The sequence below is a fragment of the Leptonychotes weddellii genome, chromosome 5 (genome assembly GCF_054177405.1).
Source record: "Leptonychotes weddellii isolate Sample4059 chromosome 5, ASM5417740v2, whole genome shotgun sequence".
NCBI lineage: Eukaryota > Metazoa > Chordata > Mammalia > Carnivora > Phocidae > Leptonychotes > Leptonychotes weddellii.
The window spans coordinates 3,657,717-3,676,375 of record NC_138373.1 but is presented as its reverse complement, the minus strand read 5'-3'; the positions used below and the strand labels follow the sequence as shown (position 1 = coordinate 3,676,375).

General features: G+C 59.6%; 2 protein-coding genes across 2 annotated transcripts in view; one reads left to right on the top strand and one right to left on the bottom strand.

Annotated features, from left to right (window-relative positions):
- Positions 1 to 8,591, top strand: part of FBXL18 (F-box and leucine rich repeat protein 18) — a 58,041-nt gene extending 49,450 nt beyond the window's left edge. The window contains exon 4 of the mRNA XM_081819037.1: positions 6,738 to 8,591. Within this exon, the coding sequence (XP_081675163.1) occupies positions 6,738 to 6,885 (148 nt within the window). The 3' untranslated portion in view covers positions 6,886 to 8,591. The remainder of the gene's footprint in view (positions 1 to 6,737) is intronic.
- A 4,812-nt stretch (positions 8,592 to 13,403) lies between these two features.
- Positions 13,404 to 18,659, bottom strand: part of LOC115941305 (uncharacterized) — a 5,912-nt gene continuing 656 nt past the window's right edge. The window contains exons 3-4 of the mRNA XM_081822765.1: positions 17,506 to 18,213; positions 13,404 to 15,556 (exon numbers count right to left, since the gene is read on the bottom strand). Coding sequence (XP_081678891.1) covers positions 15,343 to 15,556; positions 17,506 to 18,213 — 922 coding nt within the window. The 3' untranslated portion in view covers positions 13,404 to 15,342. The remainder of the gene's footprint in view (positions 15,557 to 17,505; positions 18,214 to 18,659) is intronic.

The window sequence follows — 18,659 nt, the reverse complement described above, 5'->3', positions numbered from 1 at the left end:
GGCCGGGCTCTGGGGAGTCTCTGGGGCGGTGGGGTGTGGAGGAGAGATGAGGCCAGGCAGGGTGGGGGCACAGCATTTTGTGGGAATAATGGAAAGCTGCCCCCGGAATCGGCCTGCCATTCCCGGTGGGCGCCACCCTTGTGGGTCCACTGGGCCCCATCTGCCCCGGGCCACCCCCACCCCATTCACTCCTTGCTGCGGGGGGAGGGGGGGGGGAGGCGTGGCCAGGGTTGCTATGGTGATGTGATGCCAGCAGGTGTCAGCAGAGCCTGCAGAATCTGGAGAAGCAGGCGTGGCTGCGTGGGGGGCGCCCTTGGCCCCTCTCCTGGGGCTTCCTCCAGCCCTGCCAGGCCCCGGGGTGGGGGGCGCTCAGAGTGGCCACCTCTGCCAGGAGCCTTGGGCAGCTGCCCGCCATGGCCGTGGGGTGCGCAGCCAGGGACGGCAGGGCCCTGGGGTGGGGCCGTGGGGTGCCTGGGTGGAGTCCCGTCCCGCTCCCCCGCCCCCCGGAGGCCAGTGAGAACCCAGGCTCCACCACCGTGGGCTCTGAGCTTCGGCCTCCCTCTGCAGCATTGTGCCCCAGAGAGTCGCCAGGGGCTGGCCTGGAGTGGGGGCCCATGAAGAGATCCTGCCCTTGCCGACCCCTCAAACCGGGAAGCATGTCTGCGTCAGAAGCCACTTTGTGCCCGGCACGCTCGGCACACACACCCCTTCCTACGCCCTGTGGACACGTCCGCACCTCACTTCAGGGGCCGTGACCCTGTGATCCCATTGTACAGATGGGTCACTGAGACCCAGGCAGGCAGGAGCCTCGGGCAGCCCTGGCTTTGCTGCCCCCCCCCGCCGCCCCCCCAGCTTCGGGGGCGGGGGGCGGGCCCAGGTCTCCGCGGAGGGGCCTTTCGGGCCTTCCCTCAGCCAGGCCACAGGACCGAGGGTGCGGGCCTCGGAGCCGGGGCAGAGGAGGCGGGCTGGGCCTCTGGTGGGTGATGGAGGGAGCGATTCCACGCAGGAATGAGATGAATCCACATGCGCCCTCCTCCCCCTCCCCCTCCCAGGCACGCTGCCAGCGCCCGGGAAATGCTGAGGCCTGCTCTTTTTTAAACAAAGTCTCCGCTGCCTCCCTTAGCTTATTTTCTGCACAAACAAATTAAAGATGCTGCAAAGGGGCCGAGTTTGGGAGACGGGGGGGCAGCTTCCACTGAGTCCCTGCACCCCTCCAGCATGGATGCCTCTGGCCTGGTGGTCTCTGTGGCCTCTGGGGCCCCATCTGGGGCAGGGAGGCCCCAGCCTGTGTAAATAAGCTTGTAGATCCCGAGCCTTGGATCTTGGAGGAGGATCTTGGTCTTGGAGGAAGATAGAGGACGTCCTCCCCTCCGGAGGGCTGATAGCCTGGGGGGGTCCCAGGCTATCAGCTGTTATCTGCCTGGAGCACCCCTCCCTCCCACCCTGCCTCCCAGCGCCCAGCACTCAACATGGGGGCAATAGGGGGGATAGCTGAGTGCTGGTCACTGCGTCCTGCCCACCCTGGGCGACCTGCTTCCTCCCCTCCATGCTCCCCTGCCCTGGCTTCCTGATGTTAGAGCCGCCCGGGGGGCAGAAACCCACTTTCAGAGGCCCTTGGCCCCATGTTCATTAGAGAAAAATCAGGAAGGACAGAGAATGCCAGAAAAAAAAGAAAAAACCCTCAACAAAACACAGAACATCCTCCTCCCCCTTTACTCTCCACCCTGAGAGTCTGGGCATTCTCTTCTAGACGCTTTCCTTGGGTGAGAAAAATGAAATTCGGTTCAAAAGAGTGTTTATGGAAAACAGATCCTGTGCCCAGTGTGGGAGCAGCAGGAGATTAGCCCCCTGGAGCCGGGAGCCGCCGTGGGGCTGAGGCTGGGGTGGAGGCACCCCCGGGGGACTGGCCAGGGCCCCCAGCGCAGAGTGGCCGAAAACAACCGGAATCTATTCCCTCACCCCTTGGAGGCCAGAAGTCTGCGATTCAGGTGTCAGCCGGGCGGTTCCTTCCGGAGGCTCGGACAGGGAATCCGCTCCAGGCCCCTTCCAGATTCTGGTGGCTCCAGCTCTCCTTGATCGTTGGCGTTCCCTGGCTCGTGGAGGTCTCCCTCTGACCTCTGGCCCCACCTGCACACCCCCCCTTGTGTGTGTGTGTGTGTGTATAAAGACCCTGGTTCTTTATAAGGACTCTCACTGAATCTAGGCCCACCCTAATCCAGGATGATCTTTAACCAGAGATCCTTACCTTAACTGTATCTGCAAAGACTATTTCCAAATAAGGTCATATCCTGAGGTTCCAGGCAAACATGTCTTTTGGGGGGACACCGCTTAACCCACTACACCCCTTGGTTGTGGTGGCAGGGTGACCTGTGGGCCAGGCCGAGAGGCTGCCTGGACACAAGACATTTAGCGATGAAAGTGGGACAGTGTCGGGCCAACTGGATGCTCTGTCACGCTCGCTGGCACTGAGTGGAGGTCTGGGATGGGGGATTTTGTACAGCTGGTGGCTGGTGGCCTGGCCACTCACCAGCCACGGTTGTGGGTGCCCCACACCCCACGTGATCGGACCGCTGATGGAGCCACGGGGGCTCGGAAGCCCCAAGCCCGGAGCCGGCACATGTCTCCTGTCCCTGTGGGCACAGCGGGGGAGCCTTGGGACTTTGGGAACTTCGCGCTCAGGGCTCAAAATGCTCCAATTAAAATGGGAAGCTGGCATCGCCTAAGGCCAGGAGTCGGCTTCTTCCTTGGCAAGTTGGTGGCTTTTAAATCCCCAGAAGGGATTAGGTCTCCAGGGACAACCTTGTTCCAGGAAGGTTCCAGGAAGGAACCTTTGGAGCCCTTTCTGGAGAGCTGGGTTCTTGCAGGAGCGCACACTGCCCCCATCCCCGCCCCCCTGGGCCCAGGTCAGGGGCGTTCGGTGCGGTCCCACTGCTGTGCAGTCAGCCCTGGCGTCCTTCTCCAGAACTCTTTCATCTTCCCGAACTGAAACTCTGTCCCCATTACACATGCTTCCCACCCCTCTCCCTCAGCCCCAGTCACCTCCGGCCTACTTACTGCTTATGACTCTTGAGTGTGACCTTAGATCCTTTTGACACCTGCGCCTTTCTCAGAGGCCTGCCCTGGGGTCACTGGGGCTGCCTGGTGGGTGTGGCAGATCCCTGGAAAGAATCCCCCACCTCGGGACAGCCCTGAGCCGTGACCTGTGACTGGCTCACCCTGGCTTGGCTTCTCCCCCTGCCCCCTCGCTGGTACCCCGGGGACCCTCCCTTAATGAGCCGGGTAAGGTCCCCAAACAGGGTAGTCACTCCTCTCAACCCCTCCGTGGCTGCCACGGCCCACCCAGCCAACTCAAGCTCCTGAGCTCTGACCCCCAGAGCCCCCAGAGCACCAGGTGACAGGCCGGGGGGACTTGGGAGGCCAAAGAGCTCACTGGCCAGTGAGCCTGAGGGTGTCTGAGTGGATGCGAGGTCGGGGACTAGGGCTGCCCACCTGCCACAGCCCTGTGAGGGGAAGGACAAGAGGGTCCTGCCCACGGCTGTGCCCCCCGCCCCCAACCCCGGGGTCAGAATAGGAGCTTGACACATATTTGCTGAGTGTGGGACTGACCCCAGAATTTTCCTTGCTCCCAGGTGGTCCCCCTTCCTGTCTCCACTTACAGGGAGGGACACTGAGGCCCAGAGCCAACCTGCTACAGCGAATCCATGCATCCGCGCAAGGCCTTCGCAGCCTGGGCCCCAGGGTGGAGCCCAGAGTGGAATTTCAGGAACGAGAGAGGGCAGCTGAGAGGCATTTGTAAAGGGAGGAGGAGGGGAAGGAGGAGGGGGAGGAGGAGGGGGAGGAGGAGGGGGAGGAGGAGGGGGGAGGAGAAGGAGGATGAGGGGGAGGGCGAGGAGGGGGACCCTGGTGCCCCTCAAGGCAGCTCAGGCCCCTCTACCTGCCCTGGCTGAGTCATCAGCCCCTGGAGCCCCCCTTTATTTCAGCGAGGCACCCCCTCCTGCCCTGTCCGCTCCTGTGGGGGCAGACCTGTCTCCCAGGTTGAGAAGTGCCTTTGAATCCCCTGGTTTCAGATCCTGGAGCCTGTGTTTTAAAAGCTAAGGGATTTGGGATCTTTATTTTTTTTTAATTTTTTAATTTTTTTTTTTAAAGATTTTATTTATTTATTCATGAGAGACAGAGAGAGAGAGAGAGAGAAAGGCAGAGGGAGAAGCAGGCTCCCAAGGAGCAGGAAGCCCGATGCGGGACTCGATCCCAGGACCCTGAGATCACGACCTGAGCCGAAGGCAGACGCTTAACCATCTGAGCCACCCAGGCGCCCGATTTGGGATCTTTAATGAGCACATTCAGGTCTCGGTGGAGATGGGGAGACCACACTGACCTGGGGCTGGCTGGGCCCAGCAAGGTCCTTCCTCCCTGCCAGCCTCGGTCCCCCATCCTGGAACTGGCCGGCTGCAGGGCCTGGGGATGGGGCGAGAGGGGCAGGTATTTGATGAACTTCACGGGGGCCTCAGCCTGCTGGAGCGTGCATGCAGGAGGTCCTCAATGTGTGTGTTTCCTTCCCAGTTCATGCCACCGTCTTAAATGCTCACTGCCCGCCTTTCCCCAGAAGCTCTCAGAGAGGAGCCTGGGCAGGCGGGAGGGAAGGAGGAACGAGCCAGCTCAGTCGTCAAAAAGCTTGCAGCATTGACGGCGGGGCGAGCTGTTGCAGCCAGCCTCAGCTGACCCCTGGGGGCAGAGAGGGAGGGAAGGGCAGACAGTCGCTCTCCCTGCTCCCCTGAATCACCCCATGTCAGCAACACTTCCTGCGCACCCACCATGGGACGTCACTTCCAAGAGGTGGTATCTTCAGCCCGCGTTACAGATGAGAAAGTCGAGTCCCCGGGGGAGCCGTGGCGGGGCTGGGCCCGATGCCCAGCGCTCCTCCCGCAGCCCGGGCCGGCCTTGGCGGGGACGGCTTGGGGAGCGCGGCCGTTCCTCGGGGAAGCAGGTCGGCACGCGTGTGCGCGTGCGCGTGTGCGTGTGCGTGGGCCTCTGCCGTCTTTGGGAGCCCTGCGCCATGTTGAAATGCCAATGTCAAGGCCGGCTGAGAGGAGCCAGGCGGGCAGGGCCGCACAGCAGACAGAACAAGGGCGTGGTGGCTGTGTTGTCACCAGGGCCCCTGGCCAGCCTGTCTCGGCCCCTCCGCCCTGTGTCTGGGACGCTGTGGGCAGGGCGAGTATTTGGAGCGGCCCCGGGCCTCGGGGAACAGGAGCGGGCCCAGAGCCACGCGGCCCCTGGCTCCCGGCGAGGCCCTGCCGGGGGCTCTCTCTCCCAGGAGCGGCAGCCACGGCAGCCACGGGAGGCCCTCCGGAGGGCGGTGGGCGCTGTGGCTGCCTTCGCGTCTGCGTGGGGGCAGGTCCGCCAGGGGGCGGGTGCAAGGTGTTCTGTCGGGCCCGTCCGGGCAGCCCTGCACCCCACTTTGAGCGTTATCCACACGGGGCCCAGTGGCGGTTCCAGTTACCAGTGCTGTGTAATAACTTGGTGCAACCCGCAGCCACTTAGTACCAGCTTTTTTTTAGCTCAGGATTTTGCGGGTCAGGACATCAGGAAGATGCTCAGCACGGTTCCCGCCTGCCGTCTGTCACGTGGCCACAGTCAGATGACCCCGGGCTCTGCGGTCATCGGAGAGTGTGGCAGGCCCGGGTCCAGGGAGGCTGGGAGCCAGGGCTGGTGACACAGTGACAGTGACGCTGGCCGGGGTGGGGAGCTCGGCCAGGGCTGCCTGGCCGGGGTGCCTCCTGGTGGCTTCCTTGCGGCGTGGCGGCCCTAGGCTACTGGGACCCCCGACTTGGTGGCCTGCCCCCGAGCACACGGAGAACCGGGTGGAAATTACACTGGACGATGACCTTTCCCGCCCCAGCCGACATCCTATGCCACACTTCTGCCCTGTTCTTCTGGTCCAAGGCGTCACGGGCCTGCCCTGGTCCGGACCGCGGGGACTCAGGGTGCCCCTCTTGCTGGGATGTGTAAAGAAGGTGCGGCCAGAAAGAAGGTCCGCTCCACGTGTTGATGGCCGTGGGCGCTGGCCATCGGTTCTTCGCGCCGCTGGGGCCCTGGGGGGTACCCTGGGTGCCTGGGTTCCTGGGGCTGCCCTAACACCACAAAGTTAGTGGCTGAGAGATGTATTTTCCCACAGTTCCAGAAGCCCGAAGTCCTAGGTTACATGCTCCCTCTGCAGGCCCGAGGGGAGAACCCATCCCATGCCTCCCTCCCAGCATCCGGTGGTGGTTGGCGGGTACCTGAACCCCCAGCCCGTGTCTGTCTCTGTGGTCACATGGCCCCCTTCTTCAGGGTGGGTGTCTGTATCCAAAGCTCCCCGTTCTTTTAAGAGTAGTAGTCACCAGATTAGGGCCCATTCTAAAAATCCAGTGTATAAATAAAATAAAATAAAATAAATAAAATAAAAATAAATAAAAATAGGGGCATCTGGGTGGCTCAGTTTGGTTAAGCGTCTGCCTTCGGCTCAGGTCATGATCTCAGGGTCCTGGGATCGAGCCCCGCATCGGGCTGCCTGCTCAGCAGGGAGTCTTCTCCCTCTCGCTCTGCTTCTCCCCCTGCATGTGCTCTCTCCCTCTCTAACAATAAACTAAATCTTACAAAAAAATAAAAATCCGGTGTGACTGCATCTTAACTACATTTTTAATTATAATCATCTTTTTTATTTTTTATTTTTAAAAGATTTTTATTTATTTATTTGACAGAGTGAGACACAGTGAGAGAGGCTGTAGGCTCTCAAGAGCCCCACCTCAGCAGCATCTGACGAGTCTCCCTGCCCTCCCTGCCAACTCGCTTCCCCCGAGATCCTCGGTTTCGGGGCTCTTCAGTCTGGGCCAAGTGGGATACGTCTGAGGAGCAGGTAGGCTAGTGATCAGGCTCGGCTCGGCCAAGCCTCTGGACCTCTGCTCAGGCTGCTTCCTCCACCTGGAGGGGGTGTGATGGGCTGAGCTGTGTCCCTCAAGACGCGTGTTGGAGTCCTAACCCCCCGTACCTCAGAATACAGAGCTGCATGGAGGGGTGGCGCCTAGGACCGCTGGGGCCTTCGGAGGGCTAATTAAGGTAAAGTGAGGTCATTAGGGTGGACCCTATTTCAGTCTGACTGGTGTCTTTGTAAGAAGAGATCAGAACACAGACACACGCAGAGGGAAGGCCATGTGGGGACGCTGGGACAAGACACCTGTCTACACACCACGGAGAGAGGCCTCAGGAGGCGCCAACCCTGCCAACACCTGGATCTGGGACTGGCGAGGAGGCTGGTGAACATGATTCAGGAGTATTTACGCCACAGAGACCGGCTTCCCTCCCAATCGCCGCTGAGAGCCCGCTGAACATTATGAGCCGACCACCGCAGGGAGGCCCTCAGGGCAAGTCTGGGCAATGGGTACCTGGGGGGGGCTTCTGGCCCCCACGGGAGGCGTCTGTGACATGGCCTAAGAAATTCTTTTCACCTGAACCCCATGTTTTACTTAAACCGCCCCAGTACCGTTGGCTCAAAAACAACGACAGTCATTTATTTTGTTGGTGAATCTGCCGTGGGAGCGGATCTCGGCAGGCAGAGCTCCACGCGGCACCCCCCGGGGCGGGTTCCAAGGTGGCGCCCGACCCACACGTGCATGCAGGCTGGCGACGGGGGTCCCCCTCCGTGCGTCCTTCTCCACGGGACTGCTTGGGCCTCCTTGCATCATGGTGGCTGGCTTCAAGGAGTGTCACCCCAAGACACAGGAAGCAGGAGATGCCGGTTGGGAGAGGCCAATTCAGACACGGCACGCTTGGTTCGGTCACATTCTGTCGAGAGGCCAGCTTCCACGGGGTGTTGGAAACCCTACCTTTCAGTAGGAGGGGCGTCAAAGGCTCCTGGGGCCATGTTCTCACATCAGCACCCCCAGAGGAGTGGAGGCTGACCCTTCTGCGTTCATTTCTCGTTTCCTTCGGCATCTCTGCCCCCCTCTTTAGGCCCCACGGAGGGCCCCCTGCGTGTGACACACAGCCAGGCATGGGTGACGACACATGTGGAAGGCCACATGGACAGTCTCCTGTGCTAAATAAATACTCCCGACAGCACCCATTTTTCACCTGGGAAGACAGAGCCCGATCAGGCTCGTGGAAGGGAAAGGGACAGAGGTGGGATTTTTTCCCTGGTCGCCTCCCTTATATCCCTTCCCCGTCCCCTATCCCTAGTGACTTCGGGGACCATGACCCACTCAGGCCCCTGCTGCCTCCAGCCAGACTTGACTTCTACAACATTCCGAGCCTCCATTGCTTGATGCTTGGGGGCAGCCTTCGATTGACGGTGAATTGAACTGACACATAATTTGTACCTTGTGTACAAAAATGCGGTCATTGCCAGAAGAGAACCGAATCCCAGCCATGAATAATTCCTGGGCTTTCAACAAAAACACCAATAAAATGCAAGTTTGAGGGGCGCCTGGGTGGCTCAGTCGTTAAGCGTCTGCCTTCGGCTCGGGTCATGATCCCAGGGTCCTGGGATCGAGCCCCGCATCGGGCTCCCTGCTCCGCGGGAAGCCTGCTTCTCCCTCTCCCGCTCCCCCTGCTTGTGTTCCCTCTCTCGCTGTGTCTCTCTCTGTCAAATAAATAAAATAAAAAATTAAAAAAAAAAAATGCAAGTTTGAATAGATAGTGCTCAACCCACCCAGGCGTGAAGGGGAAAAGAGATACCTAGAATCATCTAAGCTGGGCTCCTGTGGGCGGAGGTGCTGGGGCCCTGCTCCTTGTGGAGGCTGGATGGGCCTTGGCTCAGGGGTGGGAGGTCAGCAGGGTGGCACAGGGCCACTGCCACTTGCGTTGACCTGGGGTGGCCAGTCACCTGGGGGGGGGGCATGCCTGGCTCTCCCCCTCCCCCAGGCCCAGCATGCTACCAGGGAGCCAGGCAGACCCTGCTGGGAGGTCTCTAGGCCTCAGCACGGGCTATTCCTCTAGCCTGGAATGTCTGTCTCTGCCTTCTCTGCCTAGCAAACTTCTATTCATCCTTCAAAACCCTACCAGGATCATGTCATTTCATTTGTTCCTTGGGTGGACATCTACTGAGATCTACTGGATTGAACGTGGGGGAGAGCATGATAAAGCAGAGGGCCTCTGGTGTGGGCTGTAAGGGGACACGGTGAGAAAACAGCCATCTATGAACCAGGACAGAGGTTCTCACCAAACAGAGTTGGCCGGTGCCTTGATCGTGGACCTCCAGCCTCCAGAAATGTGAGCGATACATGCCTGTTGGTTAAGAACCCCAGGCTCTGGATATTTGTTATAGCAGCCCAAACAGGCCGAATTCTGTCCCCCGAAATGCGTATGTTGAAGTTCTAGCCCCTAATACCCCACAATGCATCTGCATTTGGAGACGGGGCCTTGAAGGAGGTAATTAGGTTAAAAGGGGGTCACTAGGGTGGGCCCTCATCCAACAGGACTGGTGTCCTTACGAGAAGAGGAGGTTGGGACACAGACACAGACACGCACAGGGGGACCACCACGGGAGGACACGGAGAGAAGACAGTGTCTAAACGCCACGGAGAGAGGCCACAGGAGAAGCCGGCTCTGTGCTCGCCTTGATCTCGAACTGTTCCCGGGGCCCGAGCACGCTGACCTGGGCTCCCTGGCTTGTAGGCTGACCTACCCGTGGGAGGCAGTAGCCGGGTCAGGAGGATCATCGGGGTTCAAGACCTTCTCATCACCATCCCGCCATGTGACCTGGAGAGGCAACCACGCCGTCCCCTCCAGACCCCACACGCGGACAGGTCAGGGCAGGCCGTGCGGGCGGAGCTCTGGTCCAGGCGCTCCCGGGTCTGGGCCCCGGCTCTGCAGCCCTTCCTGGGTCCCCACTGGCCTCTCTGGGGTGGAGACCATGTAGCCGGGGCAGGGTTTGCAGGAACTGGCTGCCAGAGGGGCTCCCCCAGAGCTGATCCCTACAGCGAGGATGGGAGGGCGGGTGCTTTATTCGGGGGTGACCCTCAGAAAGCAGGGGTGGGGAAGGTGACAGCGAAGGAAAGGCAGCCAGAACACCGAGCGTCACAGGTCAGCTCCCACGTGGGTCAGCGGGGCCCTTGCAGGGTGTGGGACGAGCGGGAGGAGGACGGCTCCACTCGACGCAGCCACTGGCCGAGGGGTGCCCGGGCCCCGGGGCCTCGCTAGCCGAAGCCCCCGAGTCACGGCGGCTTTGGGCTGGGGTCCCTCCAGTTACGGTCTGTGCCAGGGCGTGTGTGCTGAGGGGAGGTGGGCGTTGCCAGACCTGCCCCTCGCACACGAGGCCTGTCTCCCCCTCTGCCTCACGGAGGGCTGGAGGACCCTGTGCCTTCTGAGGGAGGGGCTTCGGTTGTGTCCTGGTGGCGGGAGGGGGCGGAGGGGTGAGGGGCAATCCAGGTCGGGGTGGCGGATTGAATTGTGTGCCCCAGAAAGACACGTTAAAGTGCTGACCTCTGGAAGCCCACAATGTGGCCTTATTTGGAAATAGGGCCACTGCAGATGTAATCAGTGAAGATGAGGTCCCACTGGGGTACGGCAGGCCTTTAATCAAATATGACTGGTGTCCTTATAAGAAGGGGAGAAGAGGCACAGAGACTGACCCACACAGAGTGGAGGACGCCACGTGAAGACAGACCCAGAGGGGAGGCCGCCGTGTGACAGGGGAGGCAGAGGTTGGAGGGGCTCAGACTCAAGCCCAGGAGGGCCGAGGAGCGTGGTCATTCCGGCACCCACCAAGGGGGGCAGCCTTGGGGGGGGGCAAACAGAACTGGGTTCCAGGCCCCACTTGCCACCCCGGGGGTGACCTGGGCCGTCACAGTCTCCGAGCCTCACTCACGCAGCTGTGGGGAGGCTCCTTTCTCTCTCCTGCTTGCACACACGTCCAGGAGTCAGTGCTGGGGGGGGGTTGGGACCTCGCCAGGGCCTCACCATGTGTGAGGAGTTTATAGCTTGGTGGCCTTGGGCAATCCAGCTTCACACCTGCTGGCTCAGCGCTCCACGTGAGCATCTTAACACACAAGGGTGACCTGGCGTCTCCTCTTCTGACCTGGCCTTGGAAGCCTTGCCGTGTCACTTCCAAGCATCTTGTTATAGACTCCACCTTGAATGGGAGGAATGTCAAGGTCACTCTGCAGCAGGGAGATACCGTGTGGCCATCGTCAGAGGTTACAATGGGTCACGACAGCTGCTCGGGAAGGCCGGGTCCCGTGCCCCATAGCGTGGCATGTTCTCTTCTGGAACTGGGATTGTGACCTGGTGTGCAGGTGACGCAGGCAGGGAGAGACAGGTCAACAGGCACAGTGAGGCTGAGACAGGGAGGTGACTTTGCAAATGTCATGGGTCAAGCAGGTGGCAGAGCCAGAACTTGAACCCAGGAGGGCGGGGGTGAGGAGGAGAGAGAGGGGAAGGAGAAGGAGCACGAGGTTGGTGGCCATTGCAAGCCCTGCTGTGACGTTCTGCCTCCTGAGCAAGGCTGCATGATGGAAATCTGTCCGTTTGTCATCTTTCAGGTCTGATTCGATCTTGCCCTCAGAGAAGCGCTTGATGGGTAGAGAGCTCAGTGGTGTCCCCCCTTTTACTACCAACTCTCCCCGTGTCCCTTTGGGGAGGTACCTCTTTCTTGCTGCAGATCTGAGGTGGGCCATATCCCACGGCACTGATGTCCCAAGGAGAGAGTAAGGTCAGTGGAAAGGGAGGGAGAATGGAAGGGTTGGGGGAAAGATAAGGAGGGAGGGAGGGAGAGCTTGGTCCACCCATCCCCACGGGTGTTCTATTTCCGGGATTTTAAGCTGTGGGCCCCAGTATTCCTTTTATTTGAGGAGGTTGGGTACCAACTCCTTCCAATATCTCTTTTCTCCTGTGGACGGAGGGCCTGCCTGGTCTGGCCCCTGCCCTGCTCCTGGGCCCTCCGCTGCTCCTTGTCCACGCTCACCACACTCTTTGTTGGCCAGAGTGTCCCGGGAACTCACTGGACTGCAAGCTCTCTGAGGACGGGACTCTGGGCCACTCTGTACCACTTTATCAGGGCTTGACCTGGTGAGTATTTGTTAAACAAACAGGAGTGGGTAAATGCAAGGACGTGAGTGTGTGGCCTCAGGAAAACATTGACCTTTAGGAGTGTCCTGACGACCTGGGGTGGTCTGAGCAGAACCTCCATGAGGTTCGCAAACCGGGGACCAGCAGGTGGCCCACTCAAGTGTTCCATTTTGGTCAGCACAGTGTTAAAAATAGTGCCAAGGACAGAAAACAAAACAACAATTAAAAACATTAAAAACGGACAAACTTGCGCAGACTTTTCTCTAACGAAGATCTACAAATAGCTAATGAGCACACAAAAAGACGCTCAACACAAATCAAGAACACGATGAGATACCACCCCACGCCCATTAGGATGGCTACGAGAACCCCCCCTCACACACACATATCAAATGGCAAGCGTTGGCGAGGATGTGGAGAAATTGGAACCCTTGTGCCCGGAAGACAGCATGGCGGCGCCTCCAAAAATTAAACATAAAAATGCCGTAGGATGGGGCAATTCCAGTTCTGGGTATAGGCCCCAAAGAATTGGGAGCAGAGACTCGAAGGGTTATCTGTCCCTAACAGTGTTATTCATAGGAGCCACAAGGTGGGGGCAACCCAAGTGTCCATCAACAGATGAACAGATAAACAAAATGTCGTCCAGCCATACAGTGGGACATTATTCAGCCTTAAAAAGGAAGGACGCTCTGGCGCCTGCTCCAACCTGGGTGAAACCTTGAAGACGTTATACGAAGTGAAATAAGCCAGACACAAAAGGGACAGAAACTGTATGATTCCACTTATGTGCGGTCTTCAGAGGAGTCCCATTCACAGGGACACGAAGCAGAAAGGTGGGTGTCGGGGGGCTGGGGAGGGGGTGGGAGCGGCTTTGTGGGCCAGGTCATGATCCTGGAGTCCCGGGATCGAGTCCCGCATCGGGCTCCCTGCTCTGTGGGAAGCCTGCTTCTCCCTCTCCCACTCCCCCTGCTTGTGCTCTCTCACTCTCTCTCAAATAAATAAATAAAATCTTTAAAAAAAAAAAAAAGTGCCATGGTTAGGGGCACCTGGCTGGTCAGTCGGGAGAGCATGAGACACTTGATCTTGGGGTTGTGAATTCAAGCCCCACGTTAGGTGTAGAGATTACTTAAAAATTTTTTTTTTTTTTTTAAGATTTTATTTATTTATTTGACAGAGACAGAGATAGCGAGAGCAGGAGCACAAGCAAGTGGGAATGGGAGAGGGAGAAGCAGGCTTCCCGCCGAGCAGGGAGCCCGATGCGGGGCTCGATCCCAGGACCCCGAGATCATGACCTGAGCCGGAGGCAGCCGCTTAACCGACTGAGCCACCCAGGCGTCCCGAGATTACTTAAAAATCTTAAAAAAAAAAAAAAAGTTAACAGATCGGGAGAGGTCACATTCTAGCTGCGGTGGACATTGCCTGTGCTCACCCATCTTAGATTTTCCGGTCCTTCCTGAGCACAGGATGGGGGAGACCCAGCTTCTAGCACCGTTTCATTGGGTGTGGTCACATGGATGGTGAGCACCAGTGATGTTATCCCCCGTGGGATGATCTTCCCTTCCCTGTGATGGTGTCACATCGAGGTCGACAACTCGTGGAACCTAAGTGGCTTGGGTGCCGTGGAGTGTCGCCCGGGCCCAGGGCAGACGATGTGTCGGGGAGAATACATTTTTAGGTGTTGTGCTAAGCCTTTGAGATGTTGGGGATTTTTGTCACTGCAGGATAACAACAGAAACTTACTGTCTTAATTCTGCAGTGCAAAAGCCCAAGAGCAAGGTGTGGGCAGGGTGGGTTCCTTCAGGGGCTGTGGGGGAGTCTGGTCCATGCCTCTCCCTCTGTCTCCTACATGGCCGTCTCCGTCTCGGTCTTTTAAGGCTTCCCCCTGTATCTGTCTGTGCCCCCCTTTTATAAGGGCCCTGGTCATATTGGATTAGGGGCCCATCCTACTCCAGGATGACCTCACCTTAACCAATGACATCCGCAAGGAGGCTGTTTCCAAATGAGGTCACATTTTGAGGTACTGGGGCTAGGACTTGAATCTATGAATTTTGGGGGTATTCAACCCACAACAGGCGGCCTCCCAGAGGAGGGTTGGATGGAGCAGGGCTGGAAAGGGGAGCGTGAGGGAGAACTCAGACACTTCCAGCAGGAGGAACTGAGTGAGCAGGCCTTTCTGGCAGGGGCAGCTCTAGAAGGTTCTTGAGAGACTCCCTGCGGCCATAGAAGGTGTGGGAGTGCATTTGTGCATGTGCGGGGCGGGGGGGGGGCTCCCTCCTATTCATCTCCAGGGTGGAGACAGGCTAAGACATGCAGGGAAAGTGGAGGGATGCGGGAAGGGGGGTGGGCTGTCAGGTTTGATCTTCAGGGTTTGTTTTTGACTTTCTGCTGACTCTAGAAATGGATCCACATGGGGGTGGGGGCGAGAGAAAGGCAGAGAGAAGAGGGCTTTCAAAGCTGTAGCCATGGGAAATGTTTTTATTTTCTGCTTGAAAGAAAATGCCAAAGAAGAATTAAAAAAAAAAAAAGGAAGGGAGGGAGGGAGGGACGGAGGGAGGGAGGGAGGTGAAGAGAGAGACACACATTGTGTGTGTGTGTGTGTGCACGCGCACGTGTGTGAGAGACAGAGACAGAGGTCCTGGGAGCCTGTGGGTGTGGGAGGACCCCAGGACACCTGGGACGAGGCTGGGTGCTGCTGTCCCCTCTCTCTCGATGCCACCGTGGGCCCTGGAGCACCAGTGAGGAGCACGGGAGGTGGAGGGCTGGGCAGAAACGGGTTGGGCTTGCTTGTTGCCACCCAGGCTGGGTGACCTTAGGAAGACCACCCCATTTCTCTGGGTTGCAGGGACGCCTGTGTTGAGTGTGCCCATGACACACAGATGCACGGGACAGAACGTGTGTGCAAGCAGCAGCAAGAACACCCACAAGAGCACTCAGAGACTGGGGCGGTGTGTGTGCGTGTCAGAAACCAGAAGACCCCGAGGGAGATGGGAAATGTCATTGTCCAGGTGTGTCCTGAGCCAGAATCTACATCAGGTGTGGGGGACCCGGGGTCTGCTCCCCTGAACTCCTGCCTGCAGCCCCCTCCAGCCCTGGAGTGCAGAATGTGGGCCCTGCTCCCAAGGAAGGCCTGACCTCACCCGCCCATACCCTAGGCCCAAAGGACTCCCACTGACCTCTGACCTCTGTCGCCTCCCCCTAGGCGGGGGGCAGGACAGAGGCAGCAGGGAGTAGAGAGGATTGATGAGGAAGGGCAGTAAATGGGGTGGCAGGGGGGGTTAGTATAGTTCTTTAAGCTGGTCTTGGTCAGGCTGGGGGCTCCCAGGGATGCTGGGGCTCCACGTTTGTACCCCCTTGCCTGGCTTCGTTGAGGGTGTTTGCTGCCACTTCTGAGCTGTGTGAGCTTGTCACTTCCCCTGGGGTTTCTTGTCCATCGAACGGGCACCATGGTACCCAAGTCAGAGGGCTGTTAAAGCTGGTACGAAGCAGGGACCAGTTTGCATCAAAAGAAATTTCCAGCCTGGAAAAGAAGAAACTGGGAGTTGTCTGCCATGAACGGGAGGGACCAGCTTGGGTCTGCAGAGGCAGAGTGGGTCAGGGTAGTGGGAGGGGACAGAGGTACGTTGCAGGGGGGGGGGGCAGGGCTGTGATGGAATTTGCTCCAGAAATCTCAGCACACACAGGCTTGCCAGGGGGTGCTCAGAGGTCCAAACAAAGCTGGGAACAGGTGGCCAGAGAGGTGAACCCCTAAAGACCAGGCAGGAGGCGGCCTCCTCCTAGAGCCCCGACTCCCCACCTAGGTGCAGCCCCCTCCTCCCCCAACACACGTGCTGCCAAGCCCTCCATTAGTCACCCTGGCACTGACATACATAAATCCCATTAGTCACACCCGCACGAACTCGCCTGCAGAGCACACCCAAGCACACCCAGACAAAGAAGGAGGCCCCCAAAGAGGCCGTGTTCATCCTTGAACAGTGTGGGCTCCCCAGGCACTTAACGCACATGCGGCCAGCCTCCCCCAGAGCAGCCAGCCCCCACAATAAACCCTACCAGCCAGGTACTCCCAGTCCCCCCGATAACCCCCCCATTCCAAAACTCCCCACACCCTCTGGGCACGCAAGTGCCACAATACCCACCCACGAATGCCCTTGGCCATCCCCTCTCCTGCCTCTCCCTGGCGGGGGGCACCGTGGCCCCGTGGCCCCCCACCCCCGGCCTCGGAGGGGGTCCAAGCAGGAAAACCATTCCCCAAGGTCAGTAGAGCTCTTCAGCAGGAGGCCCCGGGAGCTGATTTATTGGCGGTTTATTTGGAGAAACGCTATCGCTCTCGGATTCCGGAGAGGGAAAAAAAAAAAAAAAACAACACTTGCTCGTGGTGGACTTTAACCTTGGATTGAAACCGCAGCGCTTTGTTTTCGGAGACGCTTCCTGGGGCGCTGCGGCGGGGCTGGGGCAGGGGGGAGGCACGGCCGGAAAGCGGCGCCGCAGCCTCTCTGCTCCCAGGCGGCCGGGGCGAGCGCTCCATTTCCTCCGGGCCCTGCCGGAGCCCTTGCAGTCCCTCCAAACATGCTTCGAGAAATTCTAGGAAGGAGCCAAAGCTCCCATAGTAAGACCGTCTCCGGCGAGGTTTACCAAACCTTCTAACCCCCGGCCTCTACCACGGCCGTTACAACTGTATGACCGGCACAGCGAGGGGGAGGCTCCTCGGAGGGGGTGAATGCCTCCCCCTTCCGCGGCTGTCCCCACCGAAGTCCCCTGCAAAGAGCAAAGACCGTTCGGAGGTGCTTGTCCCCGATCGCGCGCAGGCCTGCTCAGCTGCTGCGAGGTACCCACGTGAAGGCCCGTTTCCCGCCCCTCTGGCAAAGAGACACACAAGGCTGGTGACATTAAGCGTTATTATTGCAAATGCACCCTCTCTGGGTCTGTCCCCCAGATGCTCCGTGACTGTTCAGGTGGAAAGACCACCGCCCCTGCCAGGCTGCCACTATCGACCCGCCGATTCCTGCTTTCCCGGTGGTTCGGCTATTTGCGCCAAAGCCGGTGGCCGATGGGGGTGCTGACATGGGGCTGGGAGGCGAAAAGTCCCGGCTATCCCTGGCATAGAGGGAGAGATGGGCTGGCGCGGGGTGGGGAGCTAGATGAGCCCCCGCCTCCCAGTGCCGCTCCCACAGAAACCCTGCATGGTCCTCATCAGGCAAAAAAGAAAAGAAAAAAAAAAAAAGGAATAAAGGAAAAAAAGCCCACCTCCCCATATCGAGCCACCGCAGAGGACTCAGGGGCAGAACGAAGGCGCCGGATTAAAGCAGGGTCTGCAGAGAAGGGTGGCTGGCTGCCCTCCGAAAAGACACTCTGACCTAACCCTGGTATCATCCCTTAATGGCACGGAATTGGGCTCAAGCAGGTGGCCATGCGCCCATTCCAGCCTCCCCGAGCCTTCCTAGAAGTAAGTGCCCGGCCGGGTGGCCCTACCCCAGGCCGGGATCCGGTGAGGCCCAGGCCGCCTGAGGTCCGGGCGACCGTGGGGATGGAAGGTGATGGCACTGAATGGGCGAATCCGTTCCTCTCTTTGGTGAACAGGGAAGCTCCTGGCTTGACTCCCTGTGCAGTCTCAGGGACCCCAGGCTGTGACTGGGAGAGCGGGGCGCTCGGTGAAGCCCCGGACGCGGGGCCGGCCGGGAGCACCCGCGTGTGAGCAGCGGGAAGGAGGTCCCGCATGGAGATTTATGGCCGCATCCGGCCCCCTGTGCACCGAGCACGTCTCCGGCCTCTCCGAGCCAAACAGTGGAATGGAAGACCCGACCCGGGGCCGGGGAAAGGGGCCAGGGCCGGAGGCGGAGCCGAGACACGCCGGGATCCGCTGGGGCCGAGCCCCGGCTCTGCCCACCGAGCGAGCGCTCTTGTCCCTGCGGCGTTCGGGCGTTGGCGCTGCGTCCTCGGTCTTTCTGGAGGGCTGGGACCCCTCTTGGCTGGGCTGGCCGAACTTCGGCTCGGCGCCGAATCGTGGCTGAGCCAGTCGCAGAAAAGGGATGGCGAGAATGGATGTCCCGGGCGCAGCCTCTCCGGGTTTTCGCGGTGCCCGGGCCGGGAGCTCCCTGGTTGCCAGACCTGGGACCTGGAAAGTGGCTCTTGTAAGCCCCAGATCCGGCCAGGGCTTCCCGAGCGGGCAGCAGAGGCCGGCTTCACCGAGAGGCTGGCACAGCGCGGGGACTTGGGTCCCCACCGGGAAAGGCGGTTTGGGGCGACGGGTGGAGGTGGCTCAGATGTCCTCGCCTACGAAAGGTGGCCAGTTTTCTCTGGGGGAAGGGGAAGGGGAGAATGTATCCACGTGGCCAGCAACACCAGGGTTCCAGAAAGCGCCGGGTTCTGCCCCGAAGAGGGCAGCGTTGGCCGAGGAGCAGGCCGGGGAGAACCGGGCTCAAAGTTGGCCTGTTCTTTGGTTTAAAACAAAGGGGAATAATTTTGTCAGTCGGGTCGCGTGCACGGAGCCGGAGGCCTAGAACACACAAAAGGCCTCGGCTCGGCAGCCCCGGCTGGCCGCGGACGACAGCGCGGGCCTGGGCGGGTTCACCGGGAACTGAGGTTTGGGTTGCGAGGAGGCCCCCCCCCCCCCCCCGCCGATTTTC